Raw genomic sequence first — 26,553 nt, 5'->3', positions numbered from 1 at the left:
ACTTTCAAAGGGAAGAGGATTCAGTCAAGTGCGCAGCCTTACTACTCCTGTTTAGGAAACTGAAATCCAGCACATCAATAACATTTCACCCATGTAAAGCATAAGAATGAGGTACTGTACCTTTAAGGAGGGGAAAGCGTTCCGTTTTGGATCTTAGCTGAAGAAAGCTGTTTATTCTTGGTTTACTGAGATTACTTACCTAAAACTGAGCTATTCCTCTTGTTTTCCCCCTTCGGGGAAGCTTCCCTCTCTCTCTCTCTCTCTTTCTCTCTCTCTCCCTTCTGCTCACTCTGGGAGCTTTTACCATTTAAGGTCAATGTGTTACATCTGGCTCCCTTAACTAAGCTAAAGCACTTTCTAACTCAAGAAAGCAGGCTGAGCAACTAACGTTAAAAATGAGTTTTGTTTTTAACTGACTCTTCAAAAAGTCTCTTCTGTGTCTCAAGGAATTAGAGTGAAAGGCTTCTCCCTTTTCACCACAAATGCCAAGAACAAATACCAGCAGAACACCCATTTGCATTCGCACACGCTTCAGAACATGAGAATGTTACTCATTTCTGAATAACTAAATTTAAATCGGGCAAGGAGGAAGCAGATGAAATGGCAAGACTGAAGTGATGTATTTGTTAACCCTTAACACAGGTGCACACAAGAGCAAATGCAATCGTTCTGGGATTTCCAAATACACACAGCCCTTTGGGGCAAAGGCACTAGCCCAAGCCACTAGGTACCGGCACATGCAAACATTTAGAGAACTTTGGCCCAGCTCCACATAAGGATAGTGTTTTCCTATTAGGGGGAATAAATGTAAACCCCTCTGAGGTCCTTGAAGGGAAAGTTAAAAAAACAAAATTAAATGTAAACTCAAGGCGCTGCTATTTACAACTGGCATGAGAAGAAAAGAGGCTATTTTCACAATTTGCTGGTATCTGTACACAAAACTTTGCCTAGGGCCCAGTTCTACAGCTCACTTAGCATAAACTAAACTGTCAGACTTCTGGTTCGTGAATCATTCCTAGCCTGTCAAGGGATCGATAAATACTTCATTTCTATGACTCCAGACCAGGGCCATTAGAGGTCTGAGGCCAAAATCTTTTGTCTGCCCTGGATTGTCTGCCTCTTTCTCTGCTCTTTAAAATGTGCTTATAGGGCTGCAAAGCATAATACTGGTGAGACCACCATCTTCATCTGCTCAGAGATCTAAGCATATACACATGAATATTATCATATATACAAATATGTGTCATAGGCCTGTGCCCTGAATCTTTTAAGTAACTAGCAATGCACTTGCAATAGATGGTAGAGCAGGGGTAGCCAGCCATGTTGCTTCACTGGGCACATTCTGAATTTTGAGAAGGTGCCATGGGTGTCACTCACAAAATGGTTCCCATGTGACGTGTGGCATAACACAAAATTAGAGAAAGTGCACTCATTTCTGTTCCCCACCCAAACCTGACAACCTCACACCTTCCATGGGAAGTCAGTTATGTCCTGCTTGTTTCGATTAAGAAGATCTCACAAAATCGATCCCCTCCCCATACAACAACAGAAAACATTCCCTGATGCCAGGGAAGATATATAAGGTAGACACACCACACTCTTCCTCGCACCTGAGCAGCATCTGCAAGCACTCACTGTACACATACAAACCACAGACCAACATGCATATATCTCCCCCCACCCATCTATACAACCACACATAGATCTCTCCCTCTCTTTTTGTCGAACGGCATCTCTCTCCCACTCCTTCAGACCCACATAAATGCAGTGAAGTCCATGTGGGCAACAGCACCTTTAAAAATTGATTTTCAATAACCAACACACAGACTTTTCATTTTATCACAACGTTGTTGTTTTAACTTTTTCCTCTACTTTTTAACATATTGAAGGACCCGGGAGACACTTAACCTTCTGATGGAATGGTACTGAAAACTAGACTCACAAAGACATAAACAACTGAACATACAGAGAGGGACACAAACCACAAAGGAAAGAAGAGTTCAGAAATGGAACAAAGCCAGGGACAGCCAGTCAGTGACCTAGACTGTGTAAGAGACCAAAAAACAAAACAAAACCCCTCTTAAAAGCCAAAGCATTAAAAAGTCGTGGCATTGTGAAGTTGTAGCTAGAAAGAGCATGAGATTCTTCAAAGACTATCTCATAAAAAATAATAAAAATCTGAACCACTGATGGAGTTCTGTTCCAAGGTTGTTAATCTTCTTTCTAAAACTTCTTTTTTGATTCATAGTTTTATCTTAAAACAAAGCTTTTAATTTTTACAACAACATTTAGTACTTAGTTTCTACAAGCAAGAGATACCAAAGTTCAGGGTTTTCTAGAATTAGACCTCCTGACCTTTTCACCTCCCAAATTACTGATATATGTAGGCTGTTTGAAGTTACTCACTACTGAAGAAAAACATTCTGTATATGATCAAGAAATACTTTTCAAAATTTAAAATTGATGCATGTTTAATGTTAGAGATATTTAAGCCAATATGGTTTCTCATCCCTTATTTAACAATCTTCCATCCATTCTACATCAAACAACCAGGAGGTCAGATGTAAAGTGAAATGCCAGATCTTTTAACCATGATAAAGGAGCTAGATAGGTAGAATATATTTTCTAAAACACCATGTGATAGATGGGAAGAATCTACTGATCAATCTCTGAGTGACTTCCAATAGATTGGCAAGATTCTGGCAACCAATTTTCTAGATCTATTTCAATCGGAGTTGAGGCCCAGTTTTGACAGAGAACCTGCCTTGGTCACCCTGTTTGAAGACCTGTGTCCAGAAAGAGAAATGGGAGTGTGTCCCTATTAATCCACCTTGATCTCTCAGCAGCTTTCAATACCATCAACCAGAGCATTCTGGAGTGGCTATCTGAGCTGGAGGTGGGTGGCACTGCTTTGCAGTGGTTCTGATCCTACTTGGATGACCTTCTCCAGATGGTGGTATAGTATTTGACCCCATGGAGCCTTCAGTATGCAGAGGCACAGAGTTCACTTTTATTCTCTATGCTGTTTATTATCTACATGAAATTACTGAAAGGCAGGGGTAATCCTGGCTATGATCTGGTAACGTCTAGGTTAGATTACAAAATGACTGTGTTATATGTGGAGGTGTTTTTGAAGATGGTTTGGAAACTGAAATTGGTGCAGACTTCAGCAGCCAGCCAGATTAATAACTGGGGCAAGATGGCTTGAACATAAGACCAATCCTGGCACAGTGCACTTGGCTACCAATTAGTTTCCAGGTCCAATTCAAAGTGCTGGTTTTGGCCTATAAAGTGTTACGCAGCTCAGTACTCCAATACAGTAGCTCGAGGATCTCCTCTGCCTACATGACCCAATCTGGACGCTGCATTCATCATCTAAGGCCTTTCTGTGTGTACTCCCTTCCAAGGAAGATATGGGGGGGGGGGTGTAACATGAGAACGGCCTTCTCAGTGGTGGCTCCGCACTTGTGGAATGCCCTCCCCAGGGAGGTACCTGTGGCACTATCATTATCTGTTTTTACATACTCAGGTCTTTGGAGCTTTGCTCTGCGTATTTTTTAGTGATGTGGGATTGAGTTGCATTTACTCTTTTTATTGCAACATCATGTCTGGGCTCTCTATTAACTCCACAGCAGCAGCAGCATATTGTGGACTTGTTTACAGGGACGGAGCTTCATGCTCCAGCACCAGGGGGTGGAGAGCAGGTGGGGACAGGGCTGGCGTGTGTTCCAGGGGTGTGGCACGCCGCCTGCAGGGGCGTGACGCACATCCTGAGGGTGTGGTGTGCCGCCTGCAGGGGCGTGGCTCCCAGTGTGGGCGGGGGGGCAGCCATGATGGCACCCCACCGGGATCGTGCTGCCAGGGGTGGTGCGCTCCCGACGCACTCCTCTTCCTCCGCCAGTGCTTGTTTATGCAACACAGAGCGTTTCCCACCAAATTCTACCACTCTTCAGCCATCAGATCCCAGGTATAGAATTGTACTCTAAATCTAGCAAAACTATAATGATGTAAGAGTATTCAGAGATTTATGCAGCCTTCTAATCAGAAAAATGATTCCAGTCCTCTGTTTTGTACATGTGACAATCCAGTAATGCTATTCATTGTCATTCTTGTGCATATTTTGTGTTTGTTTGTTTTAATTCTAAGATGGTCTGAGAATTCTATTGAAGGGCAGGGTATAAATCCCTAAAAGAAGGCAAACAAACAAACAAATAAACAAACAAGGCCTCATTCACAGTCTAATGACATGGTAATCCTATTCATGTTTCATTGGGATTTTAAATGATTAGGAGAATGGATAGCATTCTTCTTGTTACATTTATTTACAGCAGATTTAAATAAGATGGCAGTTAACTCTGAAGACTATTATTCCCAACAAGGAAATAAACAAACCTATTGGGGGGGGGGAATCAAGTACTTTTCTGTAGTACAATTCAATATGAGATGAAATAGAAAGCTTTTCTATCACTTTGATCTTCAGTCCAGTCCTGGGAATCTGATAAATCTGTGTTTGAAAATAACATTTGCATTTGCATTTTGATAGTCACACACAGATCCATCTGTACTATCAAAAACAACACTTGCGTGTTAACATCATCTCCATTATATGGGTTACTGCAGTGTTTTGTTTTGTTTTGTTTAAAGCTGCTGGTACTCCCCATGAATTTGTTACAGTAAGTGTCACCCTTTTAACATTTGGAGGGGAAAAGGTGCTGGTACTGCGTACCCTCAAGTACCCCCAGAAAGAAGAAAAAGCACTGGGTGTCTATATCTGCAAAAATATCTGAGGGTGGAAGGGTTAATTTTTTTAAGCCATCTATTTTAATTCTATGGCTCATGAAAGCAGTCTCTTGGTTCACAGTCAAAACACTTTTACATAAGTATCATTTGCATTACACACACACACACACACACACACACACACACACACAAACACACACCACATTTTAAAAACTGTACTGGATAAATGTAGAAAATAAAGGAACTTAGGAAAATGAAGAGCCACCTTCCAAGAATCTGATGATAACTATTGTGAAAAGCAGGCAGAATGTAAACAAGCTTTGCTGACATCAGTGCTCTGTCATCCCCAGCCAGAGCAGGCAGAAGACATTTTGCTGCCTGAGCCAGAACAGCAAAGTACCTCCCCCCCCAACCCGCCGGCCCCCTACCAAGTCAAGGTGCACAGTACCCATTATTTTGGCATCTGAGGCAATCACCTCTTTTCCTGTCTGGCAGGAAAAACACATAAACAAATAACCATACATGTGCTGCCCTTCACACCCAAAATCAGTTGCTTGAGGCAGGCACCTCACTCTGCCCAATGCAATGGCTGCTCATGTACAGGACTTACTCAAACTAGTTGTGTACTACACAATGACTGGTGTAAACTACACAATGGCAAAAGACTGAACATCCTTAAACCCTAAGACAAAGATAGAAAAAGGGCAGTAAAAACAAGCCTGAAATGGGGACATGTAATCCTTACGCAGTTTTGTAGATATTTGGGAGGCACATTCATGAGATAGAGAGCACATTCTCTCTCTCTCTCTCTCTCTCTCTCTCTCTCTCTCTCTCTCTGTGTGTGTGTGTGTGTGTGTGTACCACCACAGTCTCTGTCCTACTGTTTTCTCAACTATATAGTCTTTCAGACTTCTGCTGAAGCTTAAATCTAATTGTACATGGAAAAGTGTGGATCAATCCTAAGAATACATTATAATTCAGGCATATCTATGCATCAATTCTTGCAATATTTACTAATGATGAACTAAACAAAATGCATATCCATTCATATGTAGGTCTAATAAGATTCCACCCCCCTCAAAGAAAGTGGTAAAATTGACAAAGCTAGAAAATAATATTAGGACTGGTTCCTAGCAGGATGGAAGATGAACATTTATCAAGTTTGAACAACTGGAAGTCCTTCACCAATTTAAAATGATTAGCTGACATAGGCAATAAAGGGTTGTTGTTTTTTTACATGAAGCAATTATTGCAGATGAGCAAAGATTTTTTTAAACTTCAGTAATCTGATGCAGAAATGTTTTGCTTGGAAAACCAGACTGAGAATGAAACACATTTAGTGTTTTTAATTTGATAATTAAGAAGGCCAAATACACTTAAATGTCCTAACTGAGCCAATACTGAATATTCCAGCAGCCAGAAAAGCAGCAATCAATTTTGCCAATCAAGAAATTTCATCACACAAGTATATTTATTATTTAGATCAATAACTTGCCCAAAATCCTTTAGTTTTCTGAAAACAATTGTATACTTTGTTAGTTACTTTGTTAATAGTCCATGAGTCTGTAACAAAATACTTGTCTCATATTACACACAGGGACATAATACATATGTCACAGACATTTAAAAGGCTTTTTAGTTAGTATTAGTACTGCCACAGAATGTATTTAACATTTTTAAGTGTTAACGGTGCCCACCAAGAAATAGTCACACCATAATGCACAGTCACATCCTGTTTCCTCTCCACGATCCTACAGGAATGCAAACAACATCCTAGCATATAATCAACAAGTAAGTTTGTATACGGGTGGAAAGTCTGTTAGCTATTGTGGCAAACCACTAGTTTAATCTACTATGAGCCAACACATGTCACTTGAGTCAAAAGGGTGCTTTACTTCCACTTATCTATTGCTAAATGTGCTCTCTCAAAATTTTAAGGCCAGTGAATATTGCTCCCAGTGAACCTGTGGAGGCTTGTCCATTAGGGCAGATGTGGTACTGCCCCATCAACCTCTGTCTGCCCTACCTGCCTACCTTCTGTTTTATATCCGGTCCAAGGGGCAGCACTGGCTGTCAGCTTCCTCCCCTTTAATGCCAGTGTTCCCACTGTAGAACTCAGTAGGGAGGAGGATGGGCACAAAACTAGAATTAGTTGACTCCACCTATTGTTGATTCTGTCTCCAGCTACTGCTGACCTCCCTGTCTGCTGCCCTACCAGTCCCAATGACCGACTTCCTTCCTACCAGTAGCGCACAGCAGCAATCCTACTTCCCCCATTTTGTCCCATTCATTCTTCAGTTCTGTACCTTCCCATCTCTCTTCTGTACCTTTTCAGGCCACACTTGCTTTGTCCCTTGACCTGAGGCGGATCTACACTCGTGGTTAATAATGCGTTATTAAAATATGACACCAGAGGGCACTGCATAGCTATGAGCCACCCACAATAGGGAAACAGCATGTTAAAGGTAAGGTGATGTTATAGAACGATATAACTAATAACGTTTAAAAGATTAATGTAGATCCAGCCCTGGTTTCTTCGCACTCTGTTGCTTCTCCCCCAACCATAAAGTCCCTTCTGACCTTAATTGCTGCGCAGATTCTACGGAGTTCTTTCCAATTAGCTCCATCTTGCCTGAATTCACTGCCTCTTCTACCCTTTCCCCCAAGCCTCCTCCTCTTCCACCCCTCTCTCAATCTTAGTGCCTGCTTTACTCTCTTTCTTCAACCTCCTTACCTCTTGCATCCTTGGTGCTCTCCTACAATGTCACCCTGTTCTTGTGTGCAACATTCCCTTTCTTCACAGAAGCTAGACCACAAACTCTTTTTGTTCCCTGGGCAACTGAATGCTCCATGTCATTGTACTAGCTCAGCCAATCAATGTCAGAAGCTTGACACAAACACAATACAAAAATAGACAAATCTCTACTAAGACTAGTCTGCTTCCTCCAAAAAGGCTCTGGTGCTTTCAAGCTTAACATAATGATGTTACTACCATATTACCACTGATACCAACTTTCCTCAGGCCACTGAGCCACCTTATGAACACAGAATGGAAATGTTTATGACTGGCACCTCTGGAATAACACCTGCCATAGTCCTGGCCTTGAGTGATAGCTGAGGTTTGGAAAGAGAAGAGACTGAGCCAGTCAAGCCCATGGCCATCGCATCTTGAGCTGAAGAACATGACCAGGAGGTCTTGATACAAAACCTGAAACATAACAGCTTTGAACCTGTGGAGCCTGAACTGGGATCCTTAGGCCTGCCAAGCTCAATTCACCCAAGAGGCCAAGCACCTCCTGCTCTACAATAGCACACAGAATGCAGCAGATGAGAAGCAATTGAGACACACAGAAAGCCTGGTGGGGGTGGGCCAGGGTTTTGGGGGGTATCCCTCTTATCAGTCGGAGCTCTCCAAGGTTCTATAGCTATGGCCTGTCTCACCAACTGCTTCATTGTGTCCATGTGCTTCTACTCTTGGTCATGTCTGGTCAAGATCTCTCTTCCAAAGTCCACAAAGCCATCTTAACCACACATCTGTTATCAGATGCAAGCCCACGGCTTAGAAGGATGATACAAACAATCGGGGCTTTTTTCAGCCGGAACTCACCAGAACTCAGTTCCAGAAATTCTCAGGTGGGCATCATTGCCATTACATCAATCTTTATTACGGTCCAGAGACCCAACAAATCATTACAAAGCAATACATAATTCAGACAGCCTACCACCAGGTTAAACAAGCGTTTTGTTCAGACTTAAAGATAGGGATCATTGGTTCTTGCAACCACTGATAAAAACTTTGTCACTGCTAATGTTCTAGCGTTTGTCCGGTCTTCCAGTAGGAACCTGACATAGTGAGCCTCTGATTTTCCCAGGAAAGGTACCAGCAAGGGTAATATCAATTCAGCCCTGGCTTGCTCATATTTCGCACAGTGCAGCAAAATATGTTTTATAGAATCGATGTCTTGGGCACACAAGCAAAGTCTGTTCTGGTAGGGAACTCCTCTCAACCTGCCATCCAACACCGCAGAAGGAAAAAGGTTTAGTCTGGCTTTGGTGAATAACCTTGGGTAATTTGGTACTGTCAGGTTTTTAATGTAAGGTGTTAACTTAAAGACATGCCCATATTGTACTCCTAATGCCAATGGACTAGACTGCATGTGATCATAACGCAGGTAACAGAGTTGGGGGGGTGACAATAGAGGTGGCTTTTCTAGCCATGGTTTTCTGCCAATTGCTGACAAACTCCTCATTGGTCAGGCATTGATATAAACCCTTCCCTAGATCAAACACTACAATCCTGAGTCAATGTTTTAGGGCGGCCCACCATGCTTTAGTTGTAATTGGGCATTCACCAGCTTCTAACAGAAGTATGGAGTTGGGGACACAGTTGGGTACCTGCAGCAGAGATCGTAAAAATTTTGCCTGAAAGCTGTTTAGCTTAGGCAGGTCCCCATTATGCCAGACATTTGCAGTGTACAGGAGTTGGGAAACAGATTTTGCATTGAAAACCCTTAAGGCTGCTGGAACATACTTGCTGGAACATACCGTATTTTTCGCCCTATAGGGCGCACCAGCCCATAGGGCGCACCTAGTTTTGGGGGTGTACCCTTTGTGAAAAAGAATCTGAGTATGGCTAGCTTTGTGATCTCTGCCTTTTGAAGGGAGGTTTGCCAGTGGTACTTCCAAGATCTTGTATGATGGAAAGTGAGCCCTAGATAACTGAAGTATTTAATCTGTTCAAGGTTATGGCCATCCAGCACTCATTTAAATCGAGAGAAGCTTCTTTTGAATACTAAAATTTTTGATTTTTCGTAATTAATGGATAAGCCATTTCCAAAACAGTAATCAGAAAACTTCCTCAGCAGATATTTCAAACCCGGTCTGGAACGTGAAATGATGGCCCCATCATCCGCATATAACAACAAAGGGGTCCTTCTCATTCCTATTTTTGGAAGGTGTCCGTCTGAGTCCATTAGGCTCGCTTCTAGGTCATTTAAGAATGGGCAAAACAATGTGGGGGCCAGAATGCATCCCTGTCATTGTCATTATAAGAGAACAGGGGAAGTGTTCATGGTGAGTTCTGACACCTCTTTTTCTAGAAAAAACAGCACTTCAAACAACCATGCTACCAGAGACCAAGTGCGTTTGCCCTTAGGCAGTCTATTCATCTGAATTCGCTTAGACATAGACTGGGAAAGTGTTTGACATGGAGGAGGGACATTTTGCCATTCTTGATCAACAGAATCAAACCCCACCAATACAGAAAAACTAAAGACAAAGGGGATGTCCAGTTTCATAAAACTATGCACCAAACTCTCCACGATACCTTCAAAACAAATGACAGAATGTGCCAAGAGCAAATTGAAGTATTTCCACATGCAAGTTTGCTTAGTTATAACACTAGAAGCAGTTTTTATTTTCTGTCATGACTCCTCCACCCCAAGAGCATTAATAAGGGACCAGCACCCTTTCACTTGGAAGCCCATTGTCCACCTAAAAGGTGGAATATACATTTTGTAAATAAATGGATTTAGAGAAATATCTAGAATCAGTTTAAAAAAAATCAAACATCCCAAGCCCTTTGTTGTGAAATGTATACTACCTAGGAAAGGAAGATATGGACTTCTGCAGACAATACTACCTCCGCAACATTCCACTGAAGCTTCTGCCCTGCACAACTGCAGCTTCCACTGATAATGAATGTGGTATGAAAACCAATGTTCTACCACACAGTCAAGAGTGTCTGGCCATGTATATTTTGGCCATGGGTACCCCAAGACTGGATAAAGTATTTGTTACGTACAGTACTGCTTTTGCCATGCATAAGGTTTCAAAGATGTTCTTGGGCAATATTTCATTTCGTACAGGTCTTAGCCTAGTTCTTATAGATACATTTGAGTTATTTTATTCCAAAGAAATTTTCTCACCAAGAAATCAAGTAATGTTCTTACAAGGTATTATATTTGAAAGTTTTTGCGGCCATAAATGAAACCTCTTTTCCATAGGTGGTGTAGAAGATACTCATTCTCTCCAATTGATGCCTAGAGCACACACACTAACAATAAAGCAAGCTCTGCAACGTCATCCTATTTTAAAAGCACAAGGCATAAACAAATCTTGTTCTCAATCTGCCCTGAGAAATTCTAATTTTACACACAGCTTCTTGGTAGTGACAGATGTTATTCTTAGTCAAAAGTCAAGAGAGGCCTGGGGAACACTATTCTCTGTTCATTAGCAAGAGAATTCACTCCCCAAGGAAGAGAGACATGCCATCAAAAACCAAAATTGTTAAACTACAAAAAGTTATTCCACACAGCTCAAGAATCGGGTAAAATAAGCGGAAAGACAACTAACTTTTAAAAACTGTATTAAATGCAATTGTGAGGAGTCCTGAATGCTTTTACATTAGTAAAAGCTATTTAATAAGGATCATTTGGAAATTGGTTCAACTAGTTAATTCTGCAGTCAGATTTTATAAGAGCAGAGTAACTGAATTAGAATTACTGTACTGTATTTGTTTTAAAGTAGACAACAAGTATGGGAGTATAACAAACTAGGTTGATGAAACTGCATCACACTATAATCCTACATTAAATGGGCAACATTTAGTGGATGGAATTCAACACTGCACTGTGACAAACATTCTGTCTACACAGGCATATCAGCTTGCCAGGTGGAATGATCCCACATCCTCTCCCCCTGCAAACTATTCTGGAGGTTCTCCTGAACTGCCAGAGCCAATTTTGGGAGGTGCAGGGATAGGCTGGTGGGGAGGATATGGGGGGTGGGAATGCCCTGTTGTACAAGTGGGAGTCTTTACGCAGGGCTTCCACTGACAGGGTTCTGCCCAGTGTCCTGAATATACTATAACAAAATAATGTGGCATGCAGCAATTTAGTCTAGATGAAGGAGGGGACGGGGGAAGATCCTAAAAACATAATTGTACTTAAATCAGAATTGCATCCATTTCCATCTCTCCTTCTCTCCAGCTAATGCAACTCAGGGTACTCTATGTTATGTTAAATGTGTGGCTAGCTATATTTGGGAGTTTTCTTAGTTAAACTGCAGGTGCTGGGGAAGGAGGCTCACTTTCATGGGGTCCACAGCATGAGGAGAATTTAAATCTAATCCTTCCTTCCCCAGCTGCAGTCCCAATCCCACCTCAAGCATGAGCATCAGATGTATTAAGAAAGGTTCCAGTTCATTTGTCTAATTTTTGTAGCTTGGGATGGGGGATTCTTGTCCATATTGTGACTGCGATAGAAAGATTAAACCTCCCCATCCCACATCTGTGGTCTCTATGGAAAAATCACCCCACCATGCCTGTATTTAAAATATCAGGTGTAGTCGCTAGCTACACATTTAGCATAATGTTAAATTTGAACCTGGAAACATGTAAGTCCTTGGATCTGTGTGTGGCTGGCCTAATAAGTCCTCAAACTGCTGGTTGCAGCATTTATTTAGACAAAGAAATACCCTCAAGCCCTGAGTTGACTCCACCCACCCAGGCTGGCCATGATCTCTTCCTGTATAGGAAGGAGCATAAGTTGCCTCCCTGTTCTAGTTGGGCCTTGGCCAAGCAGCACAGTCTTCCTGAGCTTTGGTGCATTTTGTATTCTTTGGTGGTTTTCTAAGTCCTTATTCGTGGTTTTATCCCTCAACCCTTATTTCCTGGCACAACTCCTTACTCCTAGGAACTATCTCGGACTGTTGCCTCCAGTTCAGCTTCAACCTTCATACTTATATGCAACTTTCCAAAGTTATTTTAGTTTTCTTATTCTCCTCTGCAAAATTCTTTCCCTTGAGATTTGGAAAGTTTGTATTTTACACCTCACTTTTTCCATTATAAATCCCAAGGTAACATACAAAGCACATAGGTGGTTTCCCATCTAGGGTCTGACTAGGCCCATGTGTCCTTAAGCTTCAGCCAGGTGTCCACCTCATGTTCCTTTATAGCATTGCAATCATGGCCAGGGGGGCAGAGAGGGGCAGCTGCCCACCTAAACCAATAAAAATCAATAAAAATACATAGCTAACTGAGATTCTGCCCCCCCCCAAAATGCCTGCGTCCCCCAACAAAAATCCTGGCTATACCCATGATTGCAATGGTTCCCAAGCACCAAGAGTGCTAACTATTATATTTTATTTTCCAAAGACACATATCCTCATTTTGTCAATACCTATACACTTGTAATTTCTGCAAACCACCCATTGCCAACAAAAACCTATCTGGTAAGGCAATAAAGCTTGGAGAATCTGTTAGTTTATTCCAGTTTATTACATCTGTACCTAGCTTTACCCACAGAGCACAATAGGGTTGCCAGGCAGCCTCTACTTACTAGAGCTAGACCTGCTTGCTGATCATGATGTAGTTCAACATCCCATTATGAAAGTCATGAATATAGTTGTTATTGCTTTGGAGAAATTAGTTTCAGTCTAGGAATGAATGAATACCTGTTCACTATCAATATCAATAAATGCTCTAAGATACATTAAAAACCACTACACCAGGAAATGAATGAGGTATGATGCTGTAACCCCAGTTTGCCTGGAAATGCAGGTTGTTCCATTAGAGGAAACAACTCCTACATTAATATTTGCCTATATGAATATAGCTTAATTTCAAATATAAAATACCAAAGGTTCTTATAATCTCATTTCCTTACCTTGCTGGTTTTTCTGTTTTTCATTACCAATGCAGGTTTTTCCATTTCAGAGTATTTTTCATCTGCTCGTACAAAGAGAACAGAGAAGTACTATTAGATACTTATTAAAATGATACAGTTGAACCACACAATAAATGCTAGGGAAAAAATGAAACTTTGCAGAAACAGTGCCATCCTTGCCTTGAACATCCTCATTCAAGCGTATAGATGTGGCATATGTTTTTCTCTATCTCAGGCAACAATAGCCTGGCAACCATAACCCATCAGAACAACTCCAGGCAATTCAGTCTGATTATACCTAGCAACAGTTTAACTTATCTTCCTACTCAACAACTGAAATTTAAATAATCAGGAATGATGCTCATGGAGATGCTGCATACAAATAAATTTGCTAACAAAAACTGCAACTTTGAATCCTCTATATCTGATAGACTTTTAAAGGTGGGGGGAGGATAGGAAGCTAGCAGTTGCCCGCAAGTCCAGTGGCAAATACCTGAGTTGTTGGGATGGGTAAATTAAAACATAATGACATCAGTTAAAGTAATGAGAGGGTGAGATCGTCCGGTTGGCAGGAGAAAAAACATGAAACTGAGTGACAGTCTTAACTGTGTGCTGCTGGCAAAAAAAATTAATGGGGCAAATGTCATATTTTGCAGGAGGGATTCAGGAACAAATTGGAAATATAGGTTGGTGCAATTAAAGAGCTTTGAAATGCTCTGCCACCCTAGCACAATAAATCCCCTTTTTTGCGGTTAGGAAAGTGACAGGGACATTCACTGAAAAGTCTGGGAAGAACAAATTATCAATGGGAAGATGTGTAACCTCACTGCAAACGTATCAGGACGGATGCTCATTGTTGTATATCTATCTCATAAGCAAATCAGAATGAATGCTCAGTAAAGACACAGACTAACACTTAAGCTTTGAGCAAGCACATCAAGACGAATGCTGAATAGCCGGTCTGGAGGAACCCTAAGGAGGAATGTCATTTATGTCTGTTTGGTATATAGGATACAATGTTTGCTGAATACTTAAAGTCAATTTCATAACACACTTCCAGGTTTATTAGCCAAATTGCATAGTGGGAGAGAGGAAACAACACTCTGTTTAGCGTTTTCTCCTACCACTCATTTTATTGTTGTCTTCTTGATGTGCTGAACATTGATGAGCCATTGAAAAACAATGGGGTAGCTCATTTTTCATGCCAACAAATGTTATGCTGTCACTGCTGTGATTGAAGTCCTCACAGTTTGTTGGTTCTGCAGACTGAATAAACACAATATTTTAGTTCTGAATATTAAAAGCTGCATTATCCCTGTAGAGATGAGAAAACATATGCTCTAACTATGAAAAGAAGCCCAACCAAAACCATGAAAAAGAAATGCTCCCTATCCAAAATGCCTGTAATATTAATCTGCAAGAGGCCTGTTGGTGCCATCTTCCAAGCATTAGCTCTGTGCAGCCCTCCTGAGTAATCTCCAACTGGCACGCTTTACCATGGACAATGAAGGAAGTTTAAACAAATCCTTTGGGCTCCATCAACCCCTTCCTGCCCAAACCCTGCAGAGAACTCCTAAATGTGTAGACAGTGCTCTCTACACCTACAACATACATATGAAGGCTATTTCGGACCTTATAATTAATGTGAGGAGGCTGGGCATGCTTCAGCTTGCTCCCTGTTTCCCCTTTTCATATAGTGTCTGAAAAGAAGTAAACTGTATGTTCACATTAGCAGCTTAAAACACAGCAAGGTCAAATCACTGTGTTGTTCCCATTAGAGATGTGGTGGGAATGTCTTCACACAACACACATGACCTTTTTGGTCCCTCTCTCCCATAATCTTCTGAACTCCTATTGATCATAGAATTGTAGATTTGGAGGGGACTCTGAGGATCATCTAGTCCAACTCCCTACAATACAGGAATATGCAGTTGTCCCAGGATCAAACCTGCAAGCTTGGCATTATCAGCACCATGCTGTAACCAACTGAGCTATCCAGCTCTATCCCATGAAGCTGTGCTCATAGGTGCATGTGTTTTGGCTCTCAAACGGGGGTATAAATAATGAAAATATTAGTAGTAGTAGCAGCAGCAGGTCTACTCTGATTAACACTGGATATTATCCCCACATTTTGGCTGCTTTGGCTTCTATGTGCTCAAAATAGCTTCAGAGTTGCTTTCAGGACCCTCAAGTAGTTACCTATTTTAATAAAATTGTTTAGCTATTATAGAAAGTCTATGGGTACAGATCTTAAATGAGCTAAATGAGTACAGTATGCATGCTGCTTGTTAACTGAAGTTAACAATAAAGTGCACTGAAGCAGGGAAGTCTTCCTATGAAGGCAACAGAAATGAGCTATTATAATGCTCATTGAGCTTCAAATTATATTAAGTTTTGCTTTCCATACACTACCTGAGTGAAGTTTGGCATCCTTTTATCCATTTGAAAATTCTCCTTTGTTTTTTTTGAGTTTTTCTGAAACAGAAAGTTTCCTTCCCCTTCAGAAATCCACAGCTGAAGTGCTTTTATCATCTGTTGGGCGTATAGAATTGTCACTTTGCTTTCTGATACACTCTCACAGAGATCTTGGGGAATTCTAAGAACCAGTTCTTTCAGTTTTATAGCTGCAACTAGGTTTCCCTTCTTTTGTTCTGGCTGAATTTTATGTTCCTCTTTACATGACTCTTTTTTTTCATCTAACACAGTATTCTTGTCATTTGCCAGTGTCTTAGAAATTTCCAAAATAGCTTCCAGCCTTCCTTCTGGATTCCACCATTTTTCCCCTTCTAATAATTTTTTCCAGGTCTGACATTGTACCAATATTTGGTCTTTTTCTGGAGTTTGTGTTAACGTTTGGGTGCTGAAAGTGATTGCATTTACATTTTGCAAAGCTTTTTTGCTTAGATTGGCTCCATGGTACTCTTTGGAAGTTCTGATGTTCGCTCTCTCAAAGCAGCAACTGTCACAATTCATCATATAGTTTGTGGAAGCTTGAAACTCTGCTTCAAGTGTGCTTTGTTCCAATTGTTCATTTGTTTCACCCAATTCCACCTCCTCATGAAGTTCAACATTAAGGCTATAAAATAAAGGGGGGCAATAAAGATTAGGATTTTTGTTGTTGTTGTTTCCTTATGTATATTTAATAAAACTGCCCATATTCAGTTGAGATACTATTGGCTTCTGAACCAATGTTGCCATTATGTTTTCCAGCCAAGAGAGTTGCCTTTGTCTTAGTGCTGTGGGAATTCCAATGGGCACATGAATATTCTTTGCACAGAAGGAATTCCTCATTTAAAAACATGGCCTTTTCATACTGTGGGCTGTGCACTCCATTCAACCTTGATTTATTAACTTGCCTCCTAGTTATATTTAGAACAAGGATTCACTTTCCCATTTTATTTTGCCCAGCGGTAAACAAAGATGCAAGACTCTCTAAACATTAACTAAACCATAACACAGATAATAACACAATCCCACTAAAGAAAGTGAAATGTATACATGAGATTAGATGTTCCCGGATGGCAGGATTTATCTTTTCACTATTGTTAGTGTCCTTTCCCCCTTCCTATTTTTGTTAGGTACCAAAAGGTTAAATTCTTTTTTTAAAAAAAGAAACAAACACCGCTAAGCAAAGTATTATAAAGATGTGCCTTGAAATCTTTAAAACAGTATTATGTTTTATTTTGAAATTTAGGAGTTATAAATAGCTGACATTTATCTAAGCCTTAGAGAAACTGGAGTGAGTTAAATGCCATTTTGGCTAAATCATAGCCTTCAAGCACTAAAAAAAACCAACCACCCGAAACCCTCTGGCTTCCACTCAGGCTAACTTATATTAGGTATAGTTTTCCCATTTATTTTTTATGTTCTATAAATGCAATATAATGTAAATATGTGACTTCCTGTTCAAAATGAACAACTAGGGCTGCAATCCTAACTGCTTACCTAGCCGGAAGCCCCACTGAATTGAGGAGGACTTACTTCTTGGTAGACATGGCTAGGATTAAATGGATGAAACCCTAACTACTTCTTATGACCCTCCCTTTTTACAGCTTCCAGGATGATTTTCTTACCATAAGTCCCCCAACCCCCCAAGAGAATTATGAATCTTGCCCTCATTCAGGGATTCTTTTTAGTTAACTTTAGCCCTGTGGTCCCACCCCCACCCCACCCCCGCCGCCATTGCCTTGCAAATCATCCTGAGGTGCTCTTCTGGTTCTGAAGGAAGCTTAGTTCCTGTGCCTTTCAAATGTCCCAGATTTTACCATTCCAGAGGGGACCTCCAAACACACTGCTCAGACTTGCATCCCAGGGAGGTCACTTTGCTGCTGCTAATGTAGCAAATTGACTTCACCCCAGAGGTGCACTCCATTGTCCCTTGAGACAGACGGATGCCAACAACAGCAACCCTACAAATCTCCACCTGAGCAATTTTGGTAACCTTGTGGCACACCCAAGTGATATTATCCTTGGCATCCACAACTGCTTCCTGCCACTAGCCTTCTAAAAACTGTCTACTAGGTGACATCTGGTTGTCTACTAGACACTTATCTAGGACTGAACAAAAGTTCAAGCTTTGACAATCAAAGAGGGAGTAGAGATTAACATGAGAGATTTAAGGATCCCCCCCCCCTCTATACTTCATTTTGGGTGGAGTCACACAATTGGATTTTCCAAGACAAAAAGACAATTTACAGTCAGCTCATGACAGACATCCCACTCACAATTTGGCCTCAAAAATGTTTTTTTCACTTTGCAGCTGAACTCTTGATGATTATGTCATTGTTTGCTCCTGTACAAAAATCTGGCAGCCAAGGCTCATCTATGTTACCCTGAAGCAAGTCCATTTAATGTCAGAAGGATTTACTTCCAAGTTAAGTATGCTTAAGATTGCTGCCTCTTGATTTAAGGAAAAACAAAACATACCAAGGAGATTTCATCCAAAGTTGTGGCCCTTCCAGAAATGTTTCTAATCTTTTTACGACTTTGTTCCAAGTTTCAAAGAATGGGCATAAGTTGGCCAATGTCTGTAATACAGTTACTAGTGAGTGATCCATTTTCTGTTTCAGCTCCTAGAAAGATAAGGATATAGATGTTTGACAGGGGAAAACTACAGAACAAAAGATGCTTTCAGGTGTTGAAACATATTACAGAGTCCTCAGTCCTGTGATTATAATTTATCAGCTGTAACAAGACTCATGAATAACTGTAAGACAAAGTGCAGCCTAGGTTTAATCAGAACTACAGATCATAAAAATAGGCTTTACAATCCCATAAGGTTAAAGTCTTAGAAAATAACCAAAAAGGCACATACCTTTTACTTAACTAGCTTCTACTCTGATTGTATAATTGAATACTGCCCTCTTCTGACACATTATCTAGTTCACATTTATTATTTTTGTACAAATATAATGTATTTGTTTGCTTTACATTCAAGGCAAATCTTGATTCAATACAGACATCACTGTGGTTGCTTCCAGATGGGGCTTCATACTGCAAATAGCTTGTTCAGATATTGCAAATAGATTCTTGGTAACAAGATTTTCCATAGGAAGTGTAAATCCAGATTAAAGGGCGGGAGGAGTGAATAAACTGACATTTTGATGTCAATGATGTTGAGTGAATGCTGTGAAAAACCTACATCCGTAAAAAACACGAATCCTACAATAAACTCCTACCTGGAAGCCCACTGTGACATACACACATTCTATATCAGGCTTCCTCAAACTTGGCCCTCCAGGTGTTTTTGGCCTACAACTCCCATGATCCCTAGCTAGCAGGACCAGTGGGCAGGGATGATGTGAATTGTAGTCTCAAAACATCTGGAGGGCTGAGTTTGAGGAAGCCTGTTCTATATTTAGTAATCCCTTTGTTATTCTGTCCTTTAAGAAAAGAGGTGAATGAGAGATTAAAGGTTTGAGCCTAGTTAGGCAGAGGAGGTGGGAGTTAGAACATTTTTACTTCTTGACAGTCTCCACATATGAAACACCAGAATAAACATTCAGTAATAGAACTACTTACAATTTCTTCTATCAGGGCTTGAAACATGTTATCCTTCTGAGAGACTATTTCCTGTAAAAAGTTCTTAAAGTGTTCCCTTGAATGCAGAAACAATAATGCTTCATGGGCTTTCCTCATGGAAGTATTTCTTTCCTCATGGGCTTTTGCATTCTAATGCCAAAGAGATAGATTAGTGCAAATTACCAAAAGGATTATATGTTAATGTGTATATTCTTCACAATACAAAGGATGCAGACACGTGTAAATGGATTTATTGTTTCTAACAGAGAATTCAGTTGCAATCCCCCATGAGATGGTTCATGTTATACTGCATACTCTAGAAGTATTGTTTATTTATGGCAGATTAAATTTCATTCAGCTGCAGACTACAGAATTTACAAAGAAGGCAGCTGAAAAAGAAACACTTAAATCAGCAACATGATTAAGATAATCTCTTTAGGCCAACCAGTTTTTTCCCCTAGGTGGTTAACTCACTAGCAGTGTAATCACCGACTGAAAGGAATTGAAGATGTGAGTAGTCTTCAAAACAAATATGAAATATTGATCCAACAAGACAAAAGCAATATGTTGATAAAAATCAAACACCAGGCAAAAGAAATGTTTGAAATAAGATTATAGCATACTGAATAAACAAAATCGTAGTCCTCCCTTTAGTCCCCACCCCCTTTAATATTAGATGTTTGTTCAGAAGTGTCATAGATTTGTGGCAGAGTATCTGCTTCAATCCCTGGCATCTCCCAGTGAAAGACCTCTGTCAGAAACCTGGAGAGCTGCTATCAGTCACTGCAGACAATGGCAAGCTAGATGGACCATTTGTCTGACTCGATGCAAGGAGCTTTGTACATATGCCCCATGGGCAAATTTTATGGCTACCAAAAAAAAAACACTTACCTCCTCTAGCGAAACAAGTTTTATACCAAGGGACTTCACGCTTTCTTTCTGTTTTAAGAAATGAAAATGAATGAAAATGCATTAGGGGGTGGAGAGACTCAGGGCCCTTCCAGACAAACTACTTATTGAGCATTTGCTTACACAAAGCTTATGTGGAGGTAAGGAATGGATGGGTCTGTCTGCATTATTGAATTTAAGGCTGGAAAAATGACAATGTAGCCAATCATGGACAGGGCTGGTTGAGAAAAGGTAGCCCTTTTGTTATTACCACTGGTTTCATTAGAAAATCCCAGTTTTCATGAGTGTGTGAGAGGTATATTAAAGTGCTACACAGGCTGTGTGTACACACTGAAGCATAGGACACACACACTCCACCCGCAACGGTGACGTCTCACAGCTGCATGCTACAATTTGCTAGGCACTGTATTAAGATTTGCCCTCTTGGTGGCTTGAAGCAAGGGTCTGGACCCATTTACTTTATCCACAGTAGAAGCTGCCCCTGTAGCCCCCGGCAGCTGGTCTGGTGGTTGTATAAGCACAATGGGTAAGCCAGAATGAACAACACTTGGCTTCAAGTGTAAGGGGCTCAAAATGCCATTCACAATGGCTGGCTTCTGGGTTTGAAGGCACCATAAATTATATGGTAAGGGTCTTGTGCTTGTCCAAAGGCCTTTCTGCAATCTGGTTTCTTAAGCCTTGGCTCTCAAGCACAATAAAGTACCCATAAAAACACCAGTACATGGCTGCTCATGGACAGTGGGTAAAAGGCCAGATTACCATCAAATCGTTTGAAGCATCCTACATTCAAACCCCCAGTCATTTCACTCATTACATGGCAGCAAACTTGGGTTTACTGCAAAGCATACAACTAGCAGGAGTCATTGGCAGCCAGTTCCAGATATCAGGATCAAAGTGCATGTGAACAATGCATGAGTTTGAAAAATAGCGTTTTTTGAATTTATACTTGATGATGTTCAGATTATTGGCAAGACCATTTAAAAATAAAATAAAGTTCTGAACATATTAGGGTCAAAATGTCAACTACTAATGAATTCATTATCTCTCTCAAAGCAGCAACCTCAGTAAAAAATGAGCTGTTAAATACCAGACTTGCGACACATTTACGGATCACACCATTCTCTTCATGCAAGCTTGCCATTTTATTCTTGGTGTCTTCAAGTTCACGCCATATGTTTTTGTAGTTTTCTAAAGGCTTCTGCATGCTTAAAAAAAAGGTTATATACATTTCAGTAGAGTCTTTAGAAAGCTCTTAAGCAGCAGCAAAGTTCACAAGCTGGACAAGGCACAAAAGCCGTAAAAAAAAAAGATGAACCAACAAGTTACATCAGGGTTGTCCCGCCAGTATAGCACCCACAGAAGGTCTTAGTAAACATTGCTTCAAAAAGCCACAATAAGGTTCCCACTCAGTTCCTGTTTTCACTAGCTCAGTCTCTACTGTCCTGAATGCCCTTCAAACATGCCCACATTTCATTGGATGCCAGGATTGGACACCCAGCCTCACATCTGTTCTGAACAGAGGAGAAGTGAAAATAACTTCTCTCTGTGAGCAAGCACAGTGGCAGCTGATACAGGTGTATTTTTCTACCACTGAGGAAGGGATAATGGGAGAGGGGCATGGCTGCAGCATTTTGTGGTTGTGTTCTTTTTTTTTGCTCCTTTAGATGTGGCAGCCATTATGCCTTACTCCCAAAGCATCCATTTGGTATTATGCTACATACCCCACAGCATCTTTACAAAATTCCCAATGGGGCCACTTGCCTGGAATGTCCCACGGAACCTACTTGGAGAAACCTCCAATTAAACATGCATAGGAACAGGTTGCAAACTAAATAGAACATTAATACTGCCTACTTATAAAGTCAGAAAAGGCACTGCTTTGAAAAATGGAGCCCAGCACCACCTAGCCTTGTTGGCTTTTAAACTACATGTGAGTACTGATCAGAAGAATAGGCTATGTCAGGTTGGTCCTGTTTCTTACCCACCCACCAATCTATCTAAATACTTCTCTTAAAGCGATCCACTCAAGAAGTTGGATCTGTGAGTTTACCTTTTTGTACACTGGCAGCGCAGCCATAATAACATGCTTTCAAACAGTGCTTCCAAAAATGAGAAAAGGAAAGAGTATATATACACACACACTTAGAAAATAATACCTTGCCAGTCTGTCTCTCAGCTCTACAATATCATCTGTCAATTGCAGATAGGATTCCTCAGACAACTCCATTACTTTCTGCATTCCCAGTAATTGTGCAGTCATTTTCTGATTCATGTATTTTAAGTCTTCAACACTGCTGTTTAAGTCGAAAGCCCTTAATAAATTAAAATGTAGGCCTTCAGTATTAAGACACCTTTTCCTCAGTTTATAACCTTTGGCAGGTTTACAAGTCATTAAGTGCAAATCTAATGTGTACTTAATATCCACCCACCCTGATCCAGTGTGCCCATCCTAGCTGGGATGACATGAACAGAACCTAAGGAATAATCATGCTAATACTTGCTTGTCCAAGCCTTTGCATTAACCCTACAAAATGTTTGATTACTAATTGGATTGATTCCTGGGCAAGAGCCAGGAAAAAACTTGTCAGATGTGTATGTGCCTCACCCAGCCTCTTGGTGAGAGATAGACTACTGGGGAATGGCAATCTGGTGAGAACATGGAAACCATTAGAGGGTACATACGCAGAATGCTCGGTGGGTGGTAGTATGATACTGAGCTCTCCCACTGATGTTCAACAGTGGCCTTGGGGCAGAGGAAAAAACCAGCAACAGCATTATGTGCCTTTAGCAGAGACAGAAGGTGAGGAAGATTCAGGAAGCAGCTATTGCTAAGGACCTGGGGTGTGGGAGGAATGGAACAGGGAATAGGCAATATTGTCATAGAAAAGTAGGGAGTAGATGCTTGGCACCTGTTGCCTTGCTCAGCCTTCCCCCAACACAGACTTGGGTAGCATGCTGGCCTGCCCTCCCATCCAGTATTACTTAATGCCAGGTCAGTCTAATAAAACAATTCTCATCCATTATCCATTATTTGATCATGGCTGAGGTGCCCAATCTGGTGTGTTACAGAGACCTGGGGAGGTAGGGCTGACTTTACCTTGCTTTTCATGCCTGGTTATTCAGTGCTGTGCCAGTCAAGGTTGGAGGGTTAGGGAGGGGGCATGGCAGTTATCCATAAGAATCCCATCATTCTCACCAGAAGGCCAGACCATCTGGGACCTGGGTGTGATACTTTGTACTTGGTGCTGGGAGCCAGACACAGAACAGAGTTCTAGTTGAAGTACCATCTGCCTTGCAGCTCTACAACTTCCCTGACTGAGATGGTGGAGGGGTAATGTTGGAGAATCCCAGGACATTAGTTCTGAGGGTCATCAATATCTATGTTGATGCTGCCCTATGTGAGCCACTTCAGGACTTCCTGGCAGCCATGGCAACCATGGAGCTGTCTCAATACATCATGCACCCAACGTATACCACAGATGTCCTAGGTTTTTGCTACAGAGCACACTGAGAAAAATCAGTGGGTGAATACTGCCCCACAGTCATGGGCATATCATTCACTAGTGAGGTTTGGATTGGCTATGACTCAACCTCCCTGCAGGGGTCTAATACTCTGTCTCTGTAACATCCTCAGTAAATTGCCCAGCAATTCACTGTTTAGAGTGGTAAACCAGCTGGTCCAGACCAGAGTGCTATCGTTGACCAACCCCCCCCCCCAAAAAAAACCACCAGTCAATAGCCTGCTGTGAGAGATTTGTGAACCACTTTATGGACAAAATCACCCAAATCTGTGTTAACTTGATGCCATGTTAACTTGATGCCACAGTTAGTTCAGGTCCATTGGAGGTTCCTGGACCACCATCAAATTATACCTGGTAGGATTCAGTTGTTTCAGCCAAGGACGTGGACAGGATTGGGGTGGTGAGGTCAACAACGTGCCCTTTTGACCCCACCCATCATAGCTGACAAAATCTAATAGGATGGCATTGAGTTATGCCCACTGCCTTGAAAGAGGCAATGGTGTTGCCCGTCTTACAATGTAAACAACAACACCACACAATGTACACAACTGAATTCCTTCAACTTTCATATTCATAAACATTACTTGGAAATGTCCATTTCAGAATCTCCAGGTCTTCCTTCATATATGTCAGCATCTTCATCAGATAAGAAGGACATCATATCTGTTCAAGGGGGGAAAGGGTGTTGTATTAAATGTTGTTTTGCAATACGTATCAACATTGTGTTGGCGGCATTGGTTGTTTCAAGCTAGGTTTTGGGAACACTGTAACACAAACCTGTGAGAAGTAGGCACATAAGATGAATGTGTAGATGTTGGCCGTAATGCAAGTGTTAGGCATACTTGAGGCAGCTGAGCTTAAGCATATCTAATTTTCTTTAAATAAAAATCCAATACAATAATTGCATGAAAAACAGAAGGTTCACTTTGAAGTAGCTTAGGCCACTGAGTAAGACTTAGTGAAGAACTGAATCCAGATCTACATTCAACATTCTGTCCACCACACCCCCATTCTATCCACATTCACTAGACCAAAATTGTGCTGGGTAATGCCCTTCAAGCTAATGACAGTACTGGTGGCAATTGTCCTTTATTAAGCATAGGCTTACAGCTTCTCCTGGATAATTTGATTAAAAATTTCCCAGGACAGCCCACAAGGCCAGTTCCAGATACAGTGGTACCTTGGGTTAAGAACTTAATTTGTTCTGGAGGTCTGTTCTTAACCTGAAGCTGTTCTTAACCTGAGTTACCACTTTAGCTAATGGGGCCTCCTGCTGCCGCCGCACCGCCACCACATGATTTCTGTTCTCATCCTGAAGCAAAGTTCTTAACCCGAGGTACTATTTCTGGGTTAGCGGAGTCTGTAACCTGAAGCATCTGTAACCCGAAGCATCTGTAACCCAAGGTACCACAGGACCTGACACAAACACTGCATTCATAGTAGTCAGTGAAATAAGTCATGATTGATTCTGCTTTTAACAGAAATAGCATCCACATCTGTGAAGAATAATGCATGACTGGAGAAGTAAGCCACCCACCTACTCACCATTGCAATGCAAATTTCTGTTAGTGGTAGTAGTGAACTTGTCAACTTCTGTTTCTGAAATGCTAGGTTAAAAAAAAAAAGCTGTTCTGAAACCATCTGAAGACATTTGGTAATGGTAAGGTTGATTTTTCAAGAACTTGCAAAATTCTTTTACTGAATTTATGCAAACAACTTCGTTATATTAAGCTTAAGCTATAGAATTCACAGAGAAACCCTAGAATTAATGTGATAAAATATTGTGAAGTAATATTTTGACCAAAATCTTATTCTATTAACAATGATCTAGGGACTGCACTTCAAACTGTCTCTAAGTGCTTGAGATCTTCTCCACAAGTAGCTAGAGATAAAGGCTAAGCAGAAATTGAGAATTAGAATTTCCAGCACCATATTAGGGATGCATTTCCTAGTCACCTTAATAGTGAAGTCAAAAAATTAAGAGGAGAACATTTGGCTTCAGCCTCATCCTTATTTATATCCAGCAGAACAGAGAGGTAATATATGGAGAGACAGAATGCCCATGTTATCTATAAAATTACTCCTCTGTTTGTCTCCCTAGGCAACAATCAATCCAATTTTTCATACCTGAGTGCTTGGGAATCATACAGTACATGAGTCTGAAAGTCAACAGCAGGGAACAAAACAGAATCAAAGAATTCTACCTCAGAGTTGTACTCAGTGCTATTTTTCTAGAAAAAGAGGTTCTCTTATAATGGCAATGGCACCCACCTGAGGGTTGCCAGAACTAAGCTCCAGGTGCAAAAAAGCACTGGTTGTACTATACACCATCCAACCCCTATTGTCTCCCTCTCCACGTGTGTATTTCATAAGCAAAATGTGTCCTTAATAGACACCCCCCCAAAAAACACTATACTAAAGAAAAAGACAATAAATGAAATAAATATCATAGCAGAACCCATGTCTTATAAAACAGTTTCCCAAACACACACCTGTTGATTAACCTGAATGTAGAGACTGAGGTGATTTGTGGGAAAGAACTTGTAGGCAGGGAGGCAGTGCTCAACAGTTCTTTTATCAGTTTCCACTTTCTCAAATACAAACATCCCCCTCTGCCACCATCCCAGGCTATTTTCCCTTACAGTTAAGACTTATTCTGGAGTCAGAGCCCAGTTGGAAGAAAGCCATCTTAGGAA

The 26,553-nt window shown here is 41.0% G+C and overlaps 1 protein-coding gene across 2 annotated transcripts in view; it reads right to left on the bottom strand.

Annotated features, from left to right (window-relative positions):
* The window catches only part of IRAG1 (inositol 1,4,5-triphosphate receptor associated 1), a 117,547-nt gene that overhangs the window by 61,083 nt on the left and 29,911 nt on the right, over positions 1 to 26,553 (bottom strand). For both annotated transcript variants that reach the window (XM_081840083.1, XM_081840084.1), the window contains exons 5-14: positions 25,403 to 25,464; positions 24,442 to 24,520; positions 22,493 to 22,648; positions 21,424 to 21,541; positions 20,319 to 20,366; positions 19,428 to 19,577; positions 18,333 to 18,478; positions 15,819 to 16,482; positions 14,531 to 14,672; positions 13,407 to 13,471 (exon numbers count right to left, since the gene is read on the bottom strand). In XM_081840083.1, the coding sequence (XP_081696209.1) occupies positions 13,407 to 13,471; positions 14,531 to 14,672; positions 15,819 to 16,482; positions 18,333 to 18,478; positions 19,428 to 19,577; positions 20,319 to 20,366; positions 21,424 to 21,541; positions 22,493 to 22,648; positions 24,442 to 24,520; positions 25,403 to 25,464 (1,630 nt within the window). The remainder of the gene's footprint in view (positions 1 to 13,406; positions 13,472 to 14,530; positions 14,673 to 15,818; positions 16,483 to 18,332; positions 18,479 to 19,427; positions 19,578 to 20,318; positions 20,367 to 21,423; positions 21,542 to 22,492; positions 22,649 to 24,441; positions 24,521 to 25,402; positions 25,465 to 26,553) is intronic.

The sequence above is a fragment of the Podarcis erhardii genome, assembly GCF_964252035.2.
Source record: "Podarcis erhardii genome assembly, chromosome: 1".
Classification (NCBI taxonomy): domain Eukaryota; kingdom Metazoa; phylum Chordata; class Lepidosauria; order Squamata; family Lacertidae; genus Podarcis; species Podarcis erhardii.
Note: the sequence above shows the minus strand (reverse complement) of the source record. Positions and strands in the feature narration are given on the sequence as shown.